The following is a 19967-nucleotide window of genomic DNA, read 5'->3' as shown; positions in this document are numbered from 1 at the left end:
TTTCACAAAACTGTACTTTGTCTCGAATGTTATTAGCAGAAAAAAATTCGACAAGCTCTGTAAATAGTCTTAGAACCCAGGCAATTGTTTGTCAGTGTTTTAACTCACGAAGATAGTACGGCTGAATGGACAGCGAGAGAGATAAAGAGAGCACTAAAAAATGACTCACAGCGGTTTTGGTATACTAGACAGAGTTTTAAAAACGAAGTTAGCAACTATATATTTCCTCATTCTCAATTCGTGAGAGCAGGGCAGGCCGCTATTCTTTTCGGTCAAATATGACACTGTGGATCTTGAAAATCTTACTCGGACTGGGGGGATTGGAAATATTTTGATTTTAGTTAAAGTCATACGCGGATGAGACTGGTTACAATAAGAATATACTATCAGTTTCGATAAGTAGTCGTGAAGGGCACAGATTTTAAATGCAGAAACCATTCAAAAACTGAGAGCAGTTTGTCGAGCGACAGAGAGATGCAGGAGAAGGAATGGGCGGATCGTAACGGAAATGAAACGTAGCCAGGTGAATGGGTGGCTGATGGATCAAGAATGTTCTTTCATGGACCCCAAGAGATAAGCAAAGACCAAGACAATGGCGTAATACAGAGTGAGTGGCGACATTGGAAAATACGCAAAAGAATCATGCACGCTTTCAGCTGAAGACCTTAATATCGCCAGTTGGTATTTTCGGTAATATTTTCAAGGCGTTTGACTGCGTAGACCACGTTAAACTCTTTGAAATATTAAATTTTATGTAGTTGATGGCTATACACACAACTAGTTTTAATCATACTTAACAAACATAATGCAAAAAGTTATTGTGAATAAGTGGGACAATGTTGAAAGGAGAGAAAATTTTAGTGATTCAGGAGAACTCTCAATGAGAGTCCTGCGGGGTTCAATTTTAAGTCCACTCCTATTCTTTATACAGGGTGTTACAAAAAGGTACGGCCAAACTTTCAGGAAACTTCCTCACACACAAATAAAGAAAAGATGTTATGTGGACATGTGTCCGGAAACGCTTAATTTCCATGTTAGAGCTCATTTTAGTTTCGTCAGTATGTACTGTACTTCCTCGATTCACCGCCAGTTGAACCAATTGAAGGAAGGTAATGTTGACTTCGGTGCTTGTGTTGACATGCGACTCATTGCTCTGCAGTACTAGCATCAAGCACATCAGTACGTAGCATCAACAGGTTAGTGTTCATCACGAACGTGGTTTTTGCAGTCAGTGCAATGTTTACAAATGCGGAGTTGGCAGATGCCCATTTGATGTATGGATTAGCACGGGGCAATAGCCGTGGCGCGGTGCGTTTGTATCGAGACAGATTTCCAGAACGAAGGTGTCCCGACAGGAAGACGTTCGAAGCAATTGATCGGCGGCTTAGGGAGCACGGAACATTGCAGCCTATGACTCGCGACTGGGGAAGACCTAGAACGACGAGGACACCTGCAATGGACGAGGCAATTCTTCGTGCAGTTGACGATAACCCAAACGTCAGCGTCAGAGAAGTTGTTGCTGTACAAGGTAACGTTGAGCACGTCACTGTATGGAGAGTGCTACGGGAGAACCAACTGTTTCCGTACCATGTACAGCGTGTGCAGGCACTATCAGCAGCTGATTGGCCTCCACGGGTATACTTCTGCGAATGGTTCATCCAACAATGTGTCAATCCTCATTTCAGTGCAAATGTTCTCTTTACGGATGAGGCTTCATTCCAACGTGATCAAATTGTAAATTTTCACAATCAACATGTTTGGGCTGACGAGAATCCGCACGCAATTGTGCAACCACGTCATCAACACAGATTTTCTGTGAACGTTTGGGCAGGCATTGTTGGTGATGTCTTGATTGGGCCCCATGTTCTTCCACCTACGCTCAATGGAGCACGTTATCATGATTTCATACGGGATACTCTACCTGTGCTGTCAGAACATGTGCCTTTCCAAGTACGACACAACATGTGGTTCATGCACGATGGAGCTCCTGCACATTTCAGTCGAAGTGTTCGTACTCTTCTCAACAACAGATTCGGTGACCGATGGATTGGTAGAGGCGGACCTATTCCATGGCCTCCACGCTCTCCTGACCTCAACCCTCTTGACTTTCATTTATGGGGGCATTTGAAAGCTCTTGTCTATGCAACCCCGGTACCAAATGTAGAGACTCTTCGTGCTCGTATTGTGGACGGCTGTGATACAGTACGCCATTCTCCAGGGCTGCATCAGCGCATCAGGGATTCCATACGACGGAGGGTGGATACATGTATCCTCGCTAACGGAGGACATTTTGAACATTTCCTGTAACAAAGTATTTGAAGTCACGTTGGTACGTTCTGTTGCTGTGTGTTTCCATTCCATGATTAATGTGATTTGAAGAGAAGTAATAAAATGAGCTCTAACATGGAAAGTAAGCGTTTCCGAACACATGTCCACACAACATATTTTCTTTTTTGTGTGTGAGGAATGTTTCCTGAAAGTTTGGCCGTACCCAATTACGTTTAGGTAGTTATTAGTCTTGGAAACAAACGAAACGACCTCCTGACATATTTTGCATGTCATTAATGTCCTGCCGTAGATCATCACTTACAACGAAAGCGCTGACTGCACAAAAGCGAGCAGTAAGAATAATATGTGGTGTTCACTAGCGGTCGTCAAGTAGGTACTTCTTCAAGAAGTTACACATTGTACTTGGTTAAACGGCACCACCACAATACATACGCTTACAGTAAATTTCCTAATGAAGTTCTTTATGAATAATCCAGCACAATTTCAGAAGAATAGCGATGTCCATTTCTACAACATGTCATTTATTATCCGTTATTAAAGCTGGCCGTGGTTCAGTAAAGAGTTCAATATGAAATTTTTTGTCACTTGCCCAATGACATAACATTTTTGCCAGACAGCAAAACAAGTTTTAAATCTAACCTGAAACTATTTCTTCTGGATAACTCCTCCTTTTACATGGACGTATTTTTATTTAGAAACCGGTAGCCTCCTAAAAAAGTCATCAAATTATTCAGTGTAGCTGTATGAATAAGACTAAAAAGTAATATGTTCATTAACGTTAACCCTTATGTCTACATATCCTGCAAACTGTCTCAATCACATCATTTCGACAAAAAATTCGTTCCAATGATCTATGGAACATCTCACTAATTTACCAACTTAATGCAGGGAAAAGTCTACATGACGTCTCCATTTAGCGCTGGATGTGAAATTGTTGGCGATAATGATTTCGGTTTTTTGGTTAAAGGGTTTTTTTTCTTTCGACGAGTCACAAAAATAAAATAATCTGATATGGAAAATCAAGAGGAGTCTTTTGTTGCCGAAGCCCTTAATACGGTTCTGGTGCACTTGGACGTGGTAAAACAATTTAATATTTCTTCTTAATCCACGTCAATTAACAATACACATTAAATTTATTCCACCGAAACACTATTTTTAATAAACTGCTATTTTTCAATCTCCTACAACGCGGAAACTATTAGTTCCACATAAAAATTGAATTGAACCTTTTTGTGGGACATTTAATGTAGATTAATTTTGTACGTGGGGACATTTTCGCTAGAAGTCGTGGTTTTCGAGATCGTCAAGAAAAAATGTGACCTTTGATCGCCCTCTCCCCACCCCCAGGCTCACACTGCAAAGATCAGGATTTTTAGTACGGGGTGAATGCTGAAAAGTAATGTCTTCGAATTTTTTATTTAAAAATTCTGAAAGATTTTTTTAAAAAGAAACGTTATACCGTTCTGCATCTTTATTGTTAATGTCGACATAGCTGCTGTCATCTGCCGCTAGAAGGTTCCGAATTGTAGTATGTAACATGGCGGTATGTAATGTAACTATGTCGCTGCTAGGGAAACTGCGTGCTTAAAAGAGTTCCGAGTTCGTAGAATTCGTCCACAGATGGAGCACTCTGTCCTTCAGCATGACAATACCAGACAGCACACGAGCCCTGCGACATCTGCAACAATCCGACGCCTTGGATTCACTGTTATCGATCATCCTCCATGCGGTACCGACTTGGTCCCAACCGATTTTCATTCGTTTCCAAAATTTAAATTACACCTTCGAGAACTTCTCTTTGACAGTGATGAAGAGGTGGAAGCAGTCAAACATTCTACAGTGACGGTATCAAAAACTGGTCTCTCGTTGGGAGAAATTTGTTTGTCGCCAGCGTGACTATCTTTGAGAAATAAATATTTGGGCATGAAGAATAGAGATATAGAATGTTAATAACCTTTGTTTCATTTTTAAAAAACTTTAAGGGTTTTCGGATACAAAGTTCGGAGGCATTACTTTTCAGCACGCCTTCGTATGTTATTTTTAAATTCCCCCAACCACTATATAAAAATTTGTGAATACACTACTTTTCCCTAATTTTTCTTCGCTGATTGGACGCTAATTAGACGATGGTCGACGTTTTCTGCATCCCCGTTCGAGCCAGGCGTATACATATTCACAACTTAGTGCAGTTACTTATCCTACAAAGTAAGACCTAGAACAAACGTGTGTCATTTCGAGGAAAAAAAAAGAAAAAAAGAAAAGAAAATGAAGGGGAGAGAGAGACATCGAAAGCTTTTGGCTTACAAGCAAACATCAGACCTTGAGACTCCCGATTTTAAAGTTTGGCATACCACTTGAAAGTAAAGACTACTAGAGGGTTTAGGCCGTTAGCTTCCAACTCAATAATAGTAATAATAATAATAATAATAATAATAATAACAATAATAACAGACGCCCAGGGTCTGGAGGTAAGATCCGTTTCGCGCTAACTGGAATCCATAAAAAACGGTCTTACATAAGGAACTTAACGATTATACTAACAGGTCCACAATCTAACAGTTTTCTGGAAATTAAAGACTTTGTGACTTCGATTCGATGGAGTTACTTTTGAGAAGGGACGCTGCCCAACTGACTTCCGTCTGCATGGGTTTCAGTGATAATTTCTGCAATACCAGTATCCCGTCCACCCCCCATTACTTAAAAATTCGAACGCCCATGTATAAGACGGCTTCAAACGCCTGATTGCGAAAAGCGTTTTACACAGATTTCAACGTTTACGACGCCATGTCTCCTGAACTGTGTGAACGAAGTGCATTCAATACTACATGTGGATGGCGTATGTAAAATGTATTGCAAATAGAGTTAGTAGCGAAGATGTAATAAATTAAAACGTCGTACCTGGTGCTGACGTTTTACTGGGTGATAGCGAAAATGTAGCAAGCGATAAACTTTTTTCCTTTCATTATTTCGTGTGTGTGTGTGTGGCCAGCAAAAAAAGTTTCGAAATTATTTGAAATGTGTAAGGTTTTTTGGAAGTCACTAAGTGCTCTCTTCCTCTGCTACTGAATAAATATAATCTCGGTAATTTGCGCGCTGCGAGCTATGCTCCCTCAAAACACAATACACTCTTACATAGTTTCTAATTTTGATACTTGACTCACTGTGTTAAGTTTAAGAATACATCTCGTAATGAGTCGACTAGGAGAGCTTTTTAGACTGTGTCAGTAATTACATGAAATACTTAAAATCAAATTTTAGTTGTCGCCAGTAGCCATCAAATAGGAAACCTGCAACTCGGATCAGGTGGCCCTTTCAGATGCTTTTTACTAATTTTATGTTTCTTCTTCAGCATACTTTGGTCCTAGAATTTTTCTAATTACTTTTTGTTCTCTCATTCGGATTTCTTAAACGTCTCTCTTTCTGTTTAAAATGAGCGTTTCGCTCCCATAAAGACACTCTGGTTTGATGGCCTTGTTGTAGTGTGTTCGTTTTCTGTATTTTTGACACGAATTTTTTGCAAGTCTAGAAGCTTTTTTCCTTTTATGACAATGAATTTGATAAATATCTGAACTGAGAACCTCTCTCGGTTTTATCATGTTTTGGATCCCTGTTTGCTCACAAGGATTTTTCCTCAAGTCATATTTGCACACCTATGCTTTCTGTTGCTCAAGAATTTACTTTGTTTTATTAGTGCTGTTTGAACACCCTGCCACAGAACTGCTAGGTCGTTTGCAAAAGCTACGCAGTCTATTCTAACACTGGTTCCTCCTAACCTGACTGGTTCGCCAAAAGAAGCGCCGACTGTAATTTCCGCCACCCTTGAATTACTTTGTGAATTAAACATCTGAAAAGCAGTGGAAAGAGTCGATGACCTTGTGTCACACTGTTTCAATTTCAAAATATTCCGAAATTTCTTCCCCAAGAAAAAAAAAAAAAATTGCTTTCGAATCCAAACGTATGAAATTTGGATGTCACCTGAACGCAAGACTCCTAACACTTCGCCACCGTCCCACTTAGCAAGGATTTTCCCGCACCAGTACATCTGCAGTGGATCGAAACCATATTAGTTCTTCAATTTCTGTTAGGTTGCGTATGAGATATCTAGAAACAAAATTTCCGTATTTTCGAATGTTCAAACAATCCCATCGGGTCAAGAAACAGATCTTGCGTCATAGCCTCTGACTGTAATATCTCTTCGAAAACGTAAGCATGTAGGCTACCATGCAGTGGGCCTTGACTATCGCGCTGAAGCTCGTCGAAATTGTTGGAGTGCGAGGTCTGGTGTCTGCTTGTTAGTTGCTATTTCACAAAAACATAAAGGAACTAAAAATTGCGACATGGTATAATCTGAAAGTTAAATAAGGCTCTCTTCACTAGAGCCCCTCACGCGTTTCTCGTGTACCAATAGGACAACGAGCCGACGACAAGAGGCAATCCCACGGGGCAGAAGGTTGCAGCAGCGCCAGCTGGGTGTACGTCTAGGTCTAGGTCTAGGTGTAGTATACTCACCCCGATGATGGCGTTCAGCTCGGTCATGGTAACCTGCTTGGCGCGCTCCACCGCCGTCGCCACCTGCTGCTGGTGCTGCCAACAAGAAACAGTCGCGCTTCAGTTCACACACACAGGACCGCGGGAGCCACTTCGCGGCAGAAAATATTTGCAAATGGGCCGAGGAAGGTCTCCGGCAACCGAAACGCTGCGGCGCAGACGGTTTGAGGGGACGTTCACGGCACACACTACATGTATACCTGCAAACCTTGTGGTGTGTGACGGAGGGTACTTCGCAATAACCGTGAGGAAAGAACGATTGTTGGTACGCCTCTCTCTGATTTTCTTCGTAGCCTTTTCGGGAGGTCTAAGTAGGGGGACGCAATATATTGGTTGATTTTTCTAGGAATGGACACTTTTCGGAATCACATCGTGATGCAAAAAGCCTCTCTGCCACTGGAGTTAGTTTAGTATCTCCGTAATGCTTTCGCGCTTACTAAATTAACTTGTGACGAAACATACTGCTCTTTTTGTATCTTCTCTATTTCCTCTATAAATCCTATCTGATCCGTATCCCAGACTAACGAGCAATATTCAAGTAATCCTCGAACGAGGATTTTGTAAGCTAGCTCCTTTGTGGGTCGACTACATTTGAGGATAGGATTCGTTCAATGAATCTCATTCTGGCATCTGCCTTCTGTCCGCCCCCGGTAGCTGAGTGGTCAGCGCGATGGAATGTCAATCCTAAGGGCACGGGTTCGATTCCTGGGTGGATCGGAGATTTTCTCCGCTCAGGGACTGGGTGTTGTGCTGCCCTAATCATCATTTCACCCCCATCGACGCGCAAGTAGCCGAAGTGGCGTCCAATTTTTGCACCCGGCGAGTGGTCTACCCGACGGGAGGCCTTAGCCACACGACATTTACATTTATTTATCTGCCTTCTCTGCGGTTAGTGTGGTCGTTCCACTTCAAGTCGCTCCATACGCCTACTCTTCGGTGCACGAACCTGTCACATTAATGTGACTGCAGTAAAGTCTCAAGGGTTCGACGTGAATCGGACCGGTATCACCTCGAAATATTGAACACTCGAGCTATCGAAATTTATGTGGGAAAAAGAAATAAAACGATGTTGAAAAGAATAAACCATATGCACAACGTCTTATTCCTTTTTTGAAACTCCCACTTCTTTATAGTTGTTCGGTTAAGAGATTATTCACACCATTTCTTTCAAGAAAACTGTTCTAATTCCAGTCGACGTATTCGTCAGTCACCGTCGGTAACTTCGCCGACACCGTACTCTATAGCAATTTTTTTACTGTTGCTCAATTCTTCTAACGTCCCATTCAAAGTCGTAAATTTTGTTTCGTTTGTTACAGCACTAATTTTTAGGTGTACAGAAAAAAGCTGTCAACAAAGTAAGTTAAACACAGCACGGTACTGTACTGTACCGACAATGACAAACCAAAGACACCGCTTTCAACAAAAAGTTTCTTATGTAAACATTTAAAACATGTAGTTTGACACCGACACAACTAGGAGAGTGGTTCGAGCGGGTCGGGGAAAAGGATCGACGGGGCTCGGATTTATGGGAAGCTCATAATTCCGAGACTCTGAATATCGAGACTCAACTGTACCACGTACGTTCGACGTCAACGTCACTCACAGACGGCAGCACCAGCAGTGGAGGGTACGTAAAGTGTGTTGGGGGGATGCGGAACACAGTGCAATTGTTGTAATGCGGCAACGGAACTATTTATCTGACTTCCAAAAGGGTATAATCATTGGCTTTCGGGCCAAGGGTGGAAGCATTTCCGAAATGTCTAAGTTTGTTAAACTGCTTGCGTGCCGCCGTGCTTAAAGTACACCGTGCATGGCAAAATGATGCTATCCAAACCGGCGGCGAGGCAACAGTGGTGCACCAAGGGCCGTACATTACAAAAATGGCTCTGAGCACTATGGGACTTAACATCTATGGTCATCAGTCCCCTAGAACTTAGAACTACTTAAACCTAACTAACCTAAGGACATCACACAACACCCAGTCATCACGAGGCAGAGAAAATCCCAGACCCCGCCGGGAATCGAACCCGGGAACCCGGGCGCGGGAAGCGAGAACGCGTACATTACAGGGAGTGAACAACGGCTACGGTCATGTGTACGGGCGAACAGATGTGCAATGTTGAGCAACTGATCGCCAAGATGAACAAAGGGGCTACCAACAGTGTCTCCTCAAAGACTGTTCAACGGACATTGCTGCATCTGGGCCTCCACAGCAAGCACCTGGTTCATGCATGGCTGGAAACTGCACGCCAATACCGCAAATGGGCGCCCACTGGTTGGAGGACAAGTAGCGTTTTCAGATGAGATGCGTTTTATGCTCCATCACAGATGGCCGACACCCTGTAACAATCGTCGTAAGGGTTCTGGCTGGAGGAGGGAGCGTGATGGTCTTGGAAATGTTTCCGCGGCGTTCCGTGGGTGATCTCACCAATCCGGAAGGCACGACGCATCAACACAAATCTACATCTATCCCTGGGAACCATCTCCACCCCTAAATGCAGCTTGTTTTTTCCTCGGCACGATGGCATGTACCAGCACGACAATGCAACGCGCCACGCAGCTTTCAGTGTACGTGTATGGTTCGAAGAGCACCAGGACGAGTCCATCGTGCTCCGATGTTAACCAAAATCCACGGATTTAAACACAATCGAGGATCTGTTGGGCCACTTCCGTCGTGCTGCACGCCTCGCCTCATGATGCCTCAACCGAGAAACCTAGCACAGCTGGCCACGACCCTGCAGTCGGCATGCCTCCACATACCTGTCGGTACCTTCCAGATCCTCACTGACACTCCTCCTGCAGTGTTTATTTTTCCGGAATACCTCGGGTTTGTTTATGCCGAGGTCAGCCGCGAAACCCTGCACCAACTGTCAATCTTTTGTAGGTCTTCTTGCATTTCACTACAATTTTCTAAGCGTTCGACTTCTCTCTATACAACAGCATCATCCGTAAAAAGCCTCATTTCCACGTTATCCAGTAGGTTATTTACACGGTCTGACAAAAAAAAGTGAAGCACCCATATGACATGGATGGGTGCCAATATAATTTCGCGCACCACACATCATTGGCGGATGTGTAAATGATCTAAAGTTGCAATTGTAAGTGACAGAAATAACGGCAACCAGAGTGCATCATAGTGTTCGAGTTTAGTGTTGATACCAAGCCTGGGACGGTACGAGATGTTGAATGATCACTATGAAGGATATAGAGATGCCGCGTACGCGTTCGAGGCAGCGTTATCAGCACCTGACAGAGTTTGAAAGGGGCCTCGCTGTGGGTCTTCATTTTGCCAGCTGGTCGAATGGTGCACTATCCAGATTTGTGCGGCATTCAGATGTGACACTGGCGCGATGTTCGACTGCATGGGAACGCGAGAGTAGGCGTACTTGCCGTCAAGGTTCTGGCCGGCCACGTCTGACCACAGCGGAGCACAGTCTTAATTTGCACCAAGCACATCGTAGCCCCTTCACATCTGTGCCTGGCAAGCGAGAACATGTAACACTCTGTGTCATCCTGCACCGTTGGTCAGAGACTAGCATCAGCCGGACTAGGGAATTACGAGGGTTGCCCAGAAAGTAATGCATCGCATTTTTAGTCTCAACCGAAAACAATGCTACGAATACGAAACGTTACGTATGTATTATCTGAAGTCTCTTGAGTGAGCGCGCAAACTTTCTGTCACTTCCTACAGATAGCGTAGCAGCAGGACAGTTTCAAAATTGTGTCTATAGGTGATGTATGTTACAAGCAACATGCCGCCATTGAATTTCTCACTGCAGGGAAAGGAATTGTAGGGAACATTCACACATGCTTGTACAAAGTCTATGGAGCATCTGCTGTCGACGGAAGTACAGTTAGTCCCTGGGCACGGAGGGTGAGGTCATGAGAAGGCGATTCGGCGGAGCTCCACGGCTGTCACACCTGATGTAGCCCCCATGGACTTCCACTTGTTTGGGCCAATATAGGACACCACTCGTGGAAGACATTTTGAGGATGATGAGGAGATGATTCACACAGTGAAGCACTGGCTCCGCCACCAGGACAAGGATTTGTACCGACAGGGCATACACGTTCTTGTTTCGTGCTGGAGGAAGGCCATAGAACGGATTGGAGATTACGTGGAAAAAGAGTATGCGTAGATAAAACACCATTTTTTCATTGTGTAATTCTTATTACGTTCAATAAAGAATTTTTGAAGATAAAAATGCGGTGCATTACTTTCATTGCAACCCTCGTACCAACCCTTGCGTAGGCTGCTGTCAACACCACAGCACAAATAGGTGCATCTGGAGCTGTGCCGTGACTGGCAAGGACAGACTGCTGGTGAACGGCGTCGCCTTGTGCTCAGCGATGAATCGCAGTTCTGCACTACGCCAGATGGCCATCGGCGAATATGGTGCCAACCTGGGGAGGTGTGTGGGGTAGGGGAGGGAGGGAGTGGACTTACTCTTCCAGTGTTTTGGAGAGGCAAAGCAGTGCCACTCCTGGCTTCATGATGAGGGGAGCCCCCCGGTACGACTTCAGGTCATGGCTTGTAGTGACTGAGGGTACTCTGACGGTGCAACGGTACGTCATAGACATCCGGCGTTCTCGTGTGTTACCTCCCATGCGACAATGTTGTGGTGCCAGTTTTCAACAGTACAATGCTTGTCCACAAACCGCACGTGTCTCTATGAAATGTCTGCGTGATGTTGAGGTACTCTTGTGGCTCTCAAGATCCCCAGATCAGTCCCAGATATAATATGTGAGGGGCCACCTCGGACGTCAATTCCGTCGCAGGCCCATTATCCAGGATATCAAGGACCAGTTACAACATTTGTGGGCCACCGTGTCTCAGGAGTGGAAACAACGGCTTCATGACACTCTTCCCAACCGAATTAGTGCGTGCACCCACACCAGAGGAGAGCAACCTCACAATGACAATTGGGCTCAATATTCTTCTTTTTAAATTTAACTCGATACTGTAATCACTGAAATAACATCAGACACTCTTTCAGCTCGTGAAGTTTCATTTCGTTTCCTCTTCCCCTACTGGGTGTTTCACTCTTTTGTCAGACAGTATATAATAACCACGGTATCTGGTGATCAAAGTCTTCCTACTCACACACACAAAACTGGACCCCTTGAGGCATATTAGGTAATTTCCTTGCGATATAAACCTCGCCAGGGCAGTGAGCATTTACATTGTCTCCGTAGACGTCCTGTGAGCTAGGCGCTGAGTTTGTCCGATTTTGTGGCAGGTATGAACGAGAGAACTGATGGTACCCAGAAAGGTGGTGAGTCAGTAATTAAAGTGAGCGGGGTCAGGGATTTTCTCTGCCTCGTGATGGCTGGGTGTTGTGTGCTGTCCTTAGGTTAGTTAGGTTTAAGTAGTTCTAAGTTCTAGGGGACTGATGACCATAGATGTTAAGTCCCATAGTGCTCAGAGCCATTTGAACCAAGCCAATTAAAGTGAGAAATTTATTACACCTACCACGAGGTGCTGCACCGAAGATCAACATGACGCACCCTATATATTCAGTTGTCGTTTTCCGTGACTGTTTTATAATGAAGGTAATGTGTACATGCTGCAATGTCACAGTTTTATGCCTTTTAAGTCGGAGCGTCGGAAAAAAATCGCCACACCAAAAAATAATTAATGTAATTAAATTTCGGCAATAAATTTGTCTAGGTAACATGTTTAATTGATTAACTTTACAAGATCAAAGGCTAATGTAAGCGCGAGATAGGTCATTATAAATGTCAAATGCTGATACATTAATAACAGGTGTAACATCCAGGATGTTGAACGTAAGCATGCAAACGTGTATGTATTGTATTGTACAAATGAGGGATGTCAAATTGTGGGATGGAAGGATGACGCTGTAGTTGTCGTTTAATGATGACGCATAAGTGCTCGATTGGAGACAGATCAGGTCGAGAAGGTCAAGCCATCATGTCGATACACTATAGTGCATGTTGGGTTACAACAGCGAATGTGGGCGAGCGTTATCCTATTGGAAGACACCCTCTGGAAAGATGTTCATGAACAGATCGAGTCATCAGACTGACGTACAAATTTGCAGTCAGGGTGCGTGGGACGACCAACGAGTGTGTTCCTGCTGTCATATGAAATCGGACCTCAGACCATATCTCAAGGTGTACTTCCACTGTAGCTGGCACGCAGAGGGGTTGGCTGCAGGCCCTGGACTGGCCTCCTCCTACCCAACACACTGGTACCGAGGCTAGGTTTGCCATACCTAGGTGGGACCTCATCGGGACACCCTCAGATGGGGGTGTAGAAATACAAAATTTATTTAACATAACTTTTACTCTTTGGGACCCGCAGTGCAAAATATGTCCTCCAATGGCATGATTATTGTGAATATCAGCCAGCTACACAGCTTTTTAAATGGTTTTTATTTTATAAATCACTCACGATGAGCCCATTTCGGCGTATTGCCATCATCAGGTGCTTTGTGAATACATAAGTAAATGATGATCTTAATGTAATGCTCTGTAACTATGATCAGAAAATTTACAATAAATTCATTTGGTGTTTTTACCTTACATGTAATATCGTTGCTGGCATAAACTGTGGTTTTTTTTTATTATTAGAATTATTACTTCTCCTCTTAGATGTACATTGGAGACATATATCTGACTTAGGTCAGTTTTTATGTTTGCTATTTTTCTCTTGATAGCTTGGATTACAGTGGATTAGCGATATTACGTGTTTACACAGTTACCGTTATAAGTAAGTGATACGTGGAAATTCGACTGGTTATTATTTTAGTAGGTTTGATTACAATAATGTTATTGCCTAAGATACAGTTGTAGTTTCAGTTCAGATTTTTATGTCATATTTTTTTCGTAATAGTTTTTTATTGTCGATGATTAGCGATGCTTTCCTGGTGTTACTTCTTTCTTGTATAGTCTTCATGTTGTTATCGCTGCATCTACCATTGATAACATAGACTGCGCACGCACCAATCTCTGCCGTGTTGACGTTTGAAACCAACAAGTAAGTCACGTGACTCGGGGCAGAAAGCTAAACTCGTTGCAGTAAGCCAAATCACTGCAGCAGCCGAATCAAAGTCATTACGCGCAATGCGGAATGGAGCTCACAATTTTTCTCATTTACACCCGAAATCAAGCACAGATTTTAACAGTAAAATACCTTGTGGTACTGCTACTATACGTCATGTATTAGTACATTTAACCTAATTTTTCGAAATTCGTAATATTAATGCGATGGTCATCCTTATTACGACAGAATCATAGTGATGTGGTGAATACCTGTTTCTGTTGCAGTGTCAGGCATAATTCGCCACTTCCACGGGAGTAAAAAAATGAAATGATCGTATGGCATTTATTGGCCGGGATATCCCCTTCGGGGTTCGGCCGCCGTATTGCAAGTCATTTTAGTTGACACCACTTCGGCGACTTGCGTGTCAGTGACGATGGAGGACACACAACGCCCAGTCCCCTGCCGAGAATCGAACCCGGGCCCCCTTGCGTGGTAGGCGGTAACGCTACCGCTGCGCTACGGAGGCGGACTCCACGGGAGTAGATGGTGTTCTATCAGTTTGCCAGGCAAGAAATATAATCCGTTTGTATCCATAATGTCCGTCTTTTCCCATAACAAGCGTTTATATTTTATTACTTTTGCTTAATCCAGTACAGATACCAAAACAATGAACGTAATGTATTAGAAAATATTGTACAGAATTCCTGTAGTGAGTTAGATATTAACGTTCTGTCATTTTAAAATGTTAGTCTTTCATCGAAGTTTACATCTAAGGATCAACATATATTTTAATTTTCCACTCATGGGAATATCTCTGCAAGTCTTTTATAGTGTTCACTTTCTCAACTGCGATTTTCGTCAGTTTACCTAATTTGCAGGATACAAAACAAGACTTATCTGAGCGTTTGTGGATTTCATTACTTTTCGTTCTACTTAAAAGCACAACATTTGATCTGTAACAAAAATGTCATAAATTGTGCACTATAAATGCGTAATGGCATACTCGGATTCGTGCTCCGAGTCACGTGACCTAGATGTTGGTTTCAATAAAGTGACGTCATGCACAGTCTATGTTATCTATGGTCTATGTTATCGCTATTACTATGGGTAGGTACTATTTAGTGTCTCTGTTTTCTAGCTTTTATAATCTGAATAAAGTTTTCAACATATTTTTTTGTGGTTTAGGTCGCTTGCACATTCAGTAAATTTGTGGGGTGGTTGTACACATGTGAATATATCTCTATTTCCTCAAAGATGTTCATGTTTGCTGTCTTTTGCGTAATACAGAAGATTTATAGTGCTTCGTTCATGGGTTTTACGTCGTGTTTTCCTGTTTGTAGATGTTGAAAAAATGTGGCTCGGTTGTTTCCACTCTCTCTGGTGTGCTCTTTACATCTAAGTTGAAGTTTCTACCGGTTTGTCCTATGCAGAATTTGGGGCTTGTGTTACATGAAATTTTTGTTAACGCCGGGTCGTTGAGTATGGGAATTTTCTAGCTGCTTTTGTGGATTTTGTGTTTGAGGCCGTGTGTATTTTGCTGTGAAAAGGCGATGTCGGTTTTGATAAATAATTTGTTAATTTTGTTTGACATGTTTCCTATGTAAGTTGTGGTTACTTATGTTATTTTCTTCTTTTTCGTTGTGTATTTGCTTAATGCTATTTCTTTATGTATATTGGACCTGTTTGGTTGTGTTTTACTGTAGTATAATTTTGTTACAATTTTGGGGTCACAGAAGTTGTGCAGCACTATGTATTCTAAGATTTTTATTTTCTTCTGAATTGCTTCGTCTTCTAGTGGAAAATTTATTAATTTGTTAAGCATTGTATGGAAGAATGCGAGTATGTGGGCTTTGGGATGACATGAATATGCACTGATAATATAGTCCGTTGTTATAGGCTTTCTGTAAATTTCGAAGCCACGTTCGTTGTTAGTATTCTTAATAGTCGAGAAAGTTAATTGTTTTGTTAGTTTCGTGTTCTATGGCAAATTTCATTTTGGTGTGCAATTGATTCAATGCTTGATGTATTTCGTCTATGTCACTAAGATAACCTTCTATAAGCATTAAAGTGTCTTCTATGTATCTGTAGTGCTGTATGATTTTCTGATTAGTTGCGTTTTTTGTTTCAAAGAATTTTTCTTCCAAGCTGGTAAGGAATATGTGAGCTATGGTTCCAGCCATGCTACATCCCATCGCAACTCCATCTGTTTGTGCATATATTTTACTATCAAACACGAAATAATTTTGGTGTAAAACAAGTTTTGTTAGTTTTTGGAAATTTGTGGTAAGGTCTTATGGGACCAAACTGCTGATGTCATCGGTCCCTAAGCTTACCGACTACTTAATCGAACACACACACACACACACACACACACACACACACACACACGCCCGAGGGAGGACTCGTATCTCCGACGAGGGGAGCCGCGCGGACCGTGCAAGGCGCCTAAGACCGCGCGGCTACCCTGCGTGGGAAGTTTTGTTAGTTGAAAAATTTCTGTAGTGCCTTATATTGAGATTTTTCTGTATTTGAGTAGGTTATGTTGTACGATTTCTATTCTGTAGTGAATTGGAATGTTCGTGTATAGGTTAGTAATGTCGAAAGACACAAATCTTGCATTTTGGCGTATTTTTATGTCTTTGATATTTTTAGCTAATTCCTTACTGTATATGTTTTTGTTATATTGTAAAATTTGTTAAGGAGGTTGTTTAATTTCTTGCTTATGTACCATGTGAGGCTGTTAACATTGTCTACCACAGGACGTATAGGAACAAATCCCATGTGTGTCTTAGGGTGTCCACGGAGCTTTGGTGTCCTAGGGTTCATTGATTTACATGTCCTTTCTTCGTATGGTGTAAGTATTGTATGATATGCTTTGAAGGTTTTCTTGGTTTTGGCTACAAATTTATCTGTGAGATTTCCATTGATTTGTGTGATACCATTACTACCAAAGACGGCGTGATAGGGAAACCCGGCTCGCCCTTGGTGTTACCTGGGCAACGGCGTCATGTCTCCTCCGCGATGAGCCAAACGTCAAAAGTCGCAACTAATTTTAAACGCACTTCACATAAACTTATTGATATAAATAAAACTAACTGAGGCTGCATTTACACGTTGAGCTAACAGAAGGCGTTACTTCAGTGCTTGGGCCAAGTTCGTAAAAGTATTTTGCAAAATCGAGACAAAATTGGATCTTATCAGGATGTCGAGACAGTAAGGTTCATAGCGGTGACGGTCCCGATATATCGGGAAGGACGGCAACCCTAACCGAGGCAAAACCAGCTTTCATCAGAGAGCACAATAGACTTCCACTCGGGCCTCCAATGAGCTCTTGCTTCTGACGCAACTGAAGTCGCAAGTGGGGGTGGTTTGTGGTCAGTGGAATGCACGCTGCAAGGCGTCTGACTCGAAGTCGCGCTTGCAACAACCGATTTGTAACAGTTCACTGCGTCACTGTGGTACCAACCGATGTTCAAATTGCTGCTGCAGATGCAGTACGATGCGTCAGAGCCACGCGCCGAACACGATGGTCTCCCGTCACGGTAGCATAAAGTGGCCGACCGGAGCCCAGTCCTCTTGCGACCGTACATTCTCGTGACCACTTCCAGCAGTCATGTACAGTGGGTACATTAATACCAAGCCTTTCCGTAGTATCACAGAAAGAACATCTAGCTTCCCAAGATTTCGTTCAAACTCAGTGAGGTGTTAATAAAATCGTCATTGTTGCCTTAAAGGCATTTTTGACTAACATCAACTCACCACGTCCAATCTCAAAGTAACTAACGCTCACGACCGTTACAGTGTGACCGAGCGCGGTGGCGCAGTGGTCAGCACACTGGACTTGCATTCGGGAGGACGACAGTTCAAACCCGCGTCCCACGATCCTGATTTAGGTTTTCCGTGATTTCCCTATATCGTTTCAGGCAAATGCCGGGATGGTTCCTTTGAAAGGGCACGGCCGATTTCCTCCCCAATCCTTCCCTAACCCAAACTTGTGTTCCGTCCCTAATGACCTCGTTGTCGACGGGACGTAACACACTAATCTCCTCCTCCTCCGTTACAGTGTGTATTTAAAACCTGATTTGTATCCTCATATGCGACTGGTGTAAAATTTGAACAGACATCATCTTTCAGATATAGAAACAGGCCCACCAACTTTCATTAATGTCGCACATCTCCCTGCCGGTGTTGCGACATATTTTCCGTCAGCGTATTATTGTCATGACAAATGAAAGTGCATCGACCAGAATTGTACTCTAAACGTAATTGTAAAAGGCACACAAGGCTGTATGTACGTACACGTGAAACATATACCCTTGTAAATTCTATTTGTTCTTTTCAAAACAAGCAGCTTTATAGTATTGTGCTTAAGTCAAAGTTAGCAAGTTTCTATCTACATTCATACAGAAGATACAGTCTTGTGAAATGGATTAATCTGTTTGGAACACTATGCTTCATAAAGAAGTGCTTTATATTTCTTAGTTTAAAATTTCTTACTACTTACTTACCTCTTGGGCGAGGAATGGCAGCACTTGTGCTATAATAGCGTTCAGTCTCTTAGCAATCTCCGTCTGAAACAGAAGAAAAAAAAACATCGTTACTGACAAAAAATTAAGTTATTTACTAAGATTCAGGTCAATAGAAGTACTAACACTACATTCAGAATGTCCGCAACAGGTACAACCAACAGAACACGCTGGGATGCTTTTAAATTGACAGAACTAGTAATACACTAAAGGATGGGAAAAAAGATCATTTTACAAACAGCAGAGACATTAACATTTCTTCCCTTGGCTGTCAGTACTACGGCTGGATAATGTAGCTATTACGTACAATTCTTTAATTCCATTAAGTACGTAAGTAATCCTTCTTAGCTGCTGGTATCAAACGCGGCGGTGAGGCCCAAGCGTTTTCTTATTGGTTTCCTTACGTGCTACACTTTTGTATCTATGTCGAAAACCGTGTTGTACACTGTCAACTTCTATGAAAATCTTTATTACTGCTACCAATTTCGCTTTTTAATAATAATCAGCTTTTTAATAATAATCAGCATAATACATTTGTAAAAATTGGAATTGGAAGCAACAATAAAATTTTTCTAACAGTTGACTGTGTGCAACATGATTTTCTACACATATCTCGAAGTTTTGGGGTGCCAACTACTGGGGCTCTCATTAAGGCACACATCGTTTATTGTATAGCTCCATTACTTTCTCCAGAAACCGGTCTCTGCCAGACAACTGACATTACAGCAAGTGCCATACACATGTTTGGGCACCCTGCTGTTCTGCAGTATGGTCTCCTTGCTGTTACGTAGCACGTTTCTATGTAGCTAAGCCGAATATACATATATGCAGCAGTCGGCTGTGATCTTACAATAACCGATATCTGGCAGACAAGAGTGCCCCTTTCGGAGTTGCTACATTTTGTCAGAAATAAAATTCATGCTTTTGCCTTAAGCAACACAACGTGCAGTTAGCTCAGAACAGCAAGCAAAAGTTGGGCAGGGTCCAGAGCTTCGCAGAAAAATGATTTCTTCTCTCCTACAGTTTTTAAAATTCCTGCTAAACGCTAATATAGTATTTAATCGCGACCGTTTTCGGCCATACACAGAGACAAGCAAGAGAAACATACGTAGTTCGTAGAAGCTTAGTTTGAGCGTCTATCTCCCAAAACAGGCGAGGTGTTTCGTGTATCATTTTGAAAATAAATGATACCGAAGAAATCTGGCCAACTAAAAAGGTAAATCAGACAACACCACATTCGCGGCATCTTCTGGAAATATTTTACGCGCTAAAAATCTTAAAGAATTTAAAGATAACTGTGACGACGAAGTAGATCCTAAACCACAGTACAAATCTACTTCCCTCAGCTTTCTTGCAAGAAATTAACGAAGGTAAACGTCGTGACGCTACGAACCCTTGGCCGCCACAAGAAAGCTTTGTGATGACTTTCCAAACGCGTCTAGCGGGATACTACGCCACATTGATCCATACACCGTACTTTTGCAGTCTCTACATATTCTGAAGATCGGGATTTATCAGCTTTTGCCCTCTGTCCAAGTTGTCCTCTTCCCGTTGGCCTTACGAGATCTGCGACTGGGTCTTAGAGAAAAGTTAAT

At 42.6% G+C, this 19967-nt stretch overlaps 1 protein-coding gene across 1 annotated transcript in view; it reads right to left on the bottom strand.

Annotated features, from left to right (window-relative positions):
• LOC124804704 (protein groucho) overlaps nt 1-19967 on the bottom strand; it is a 721164-nt gene that overhangs the window by 112848 nt on the left and 588349 nt on the right. Inside the window, exons 5-6 of the mRNA XM_047264963.1 lie at nt 18355-18417; nt 6799-6873 (exon numbers count right to left, since the gene is read on the bottom strand). Of these exons, the coding sequence (XP_047120919.1) occupies nt 6799-6873; nt 18355-18417 (138 nt within the window). The remainder of the gene's footprint in view (nt 1-6798; nt 6874-18354; nt 18418-19967) is intronic.

The sequence above is a fragment of the Schistocerca piceifrons genome, chromosome 7 (assembly GCF_021461385.2).
Source record: "Schistocerca piceifrons isolate TAMUIC-IGC-003096 chromosome 7, iqSchPice1.1, whole genome shotgun sequence".
Lineage (NCBI taxonomy): Eukaryota > Metazoa > Arthropoda > Insecta > Orthoptera > Acrididae > Schistocerca > Schistocerca piceifrons.
This window is presented reverse-complemented; position numbering and strand designations above follow the sequence as displayed.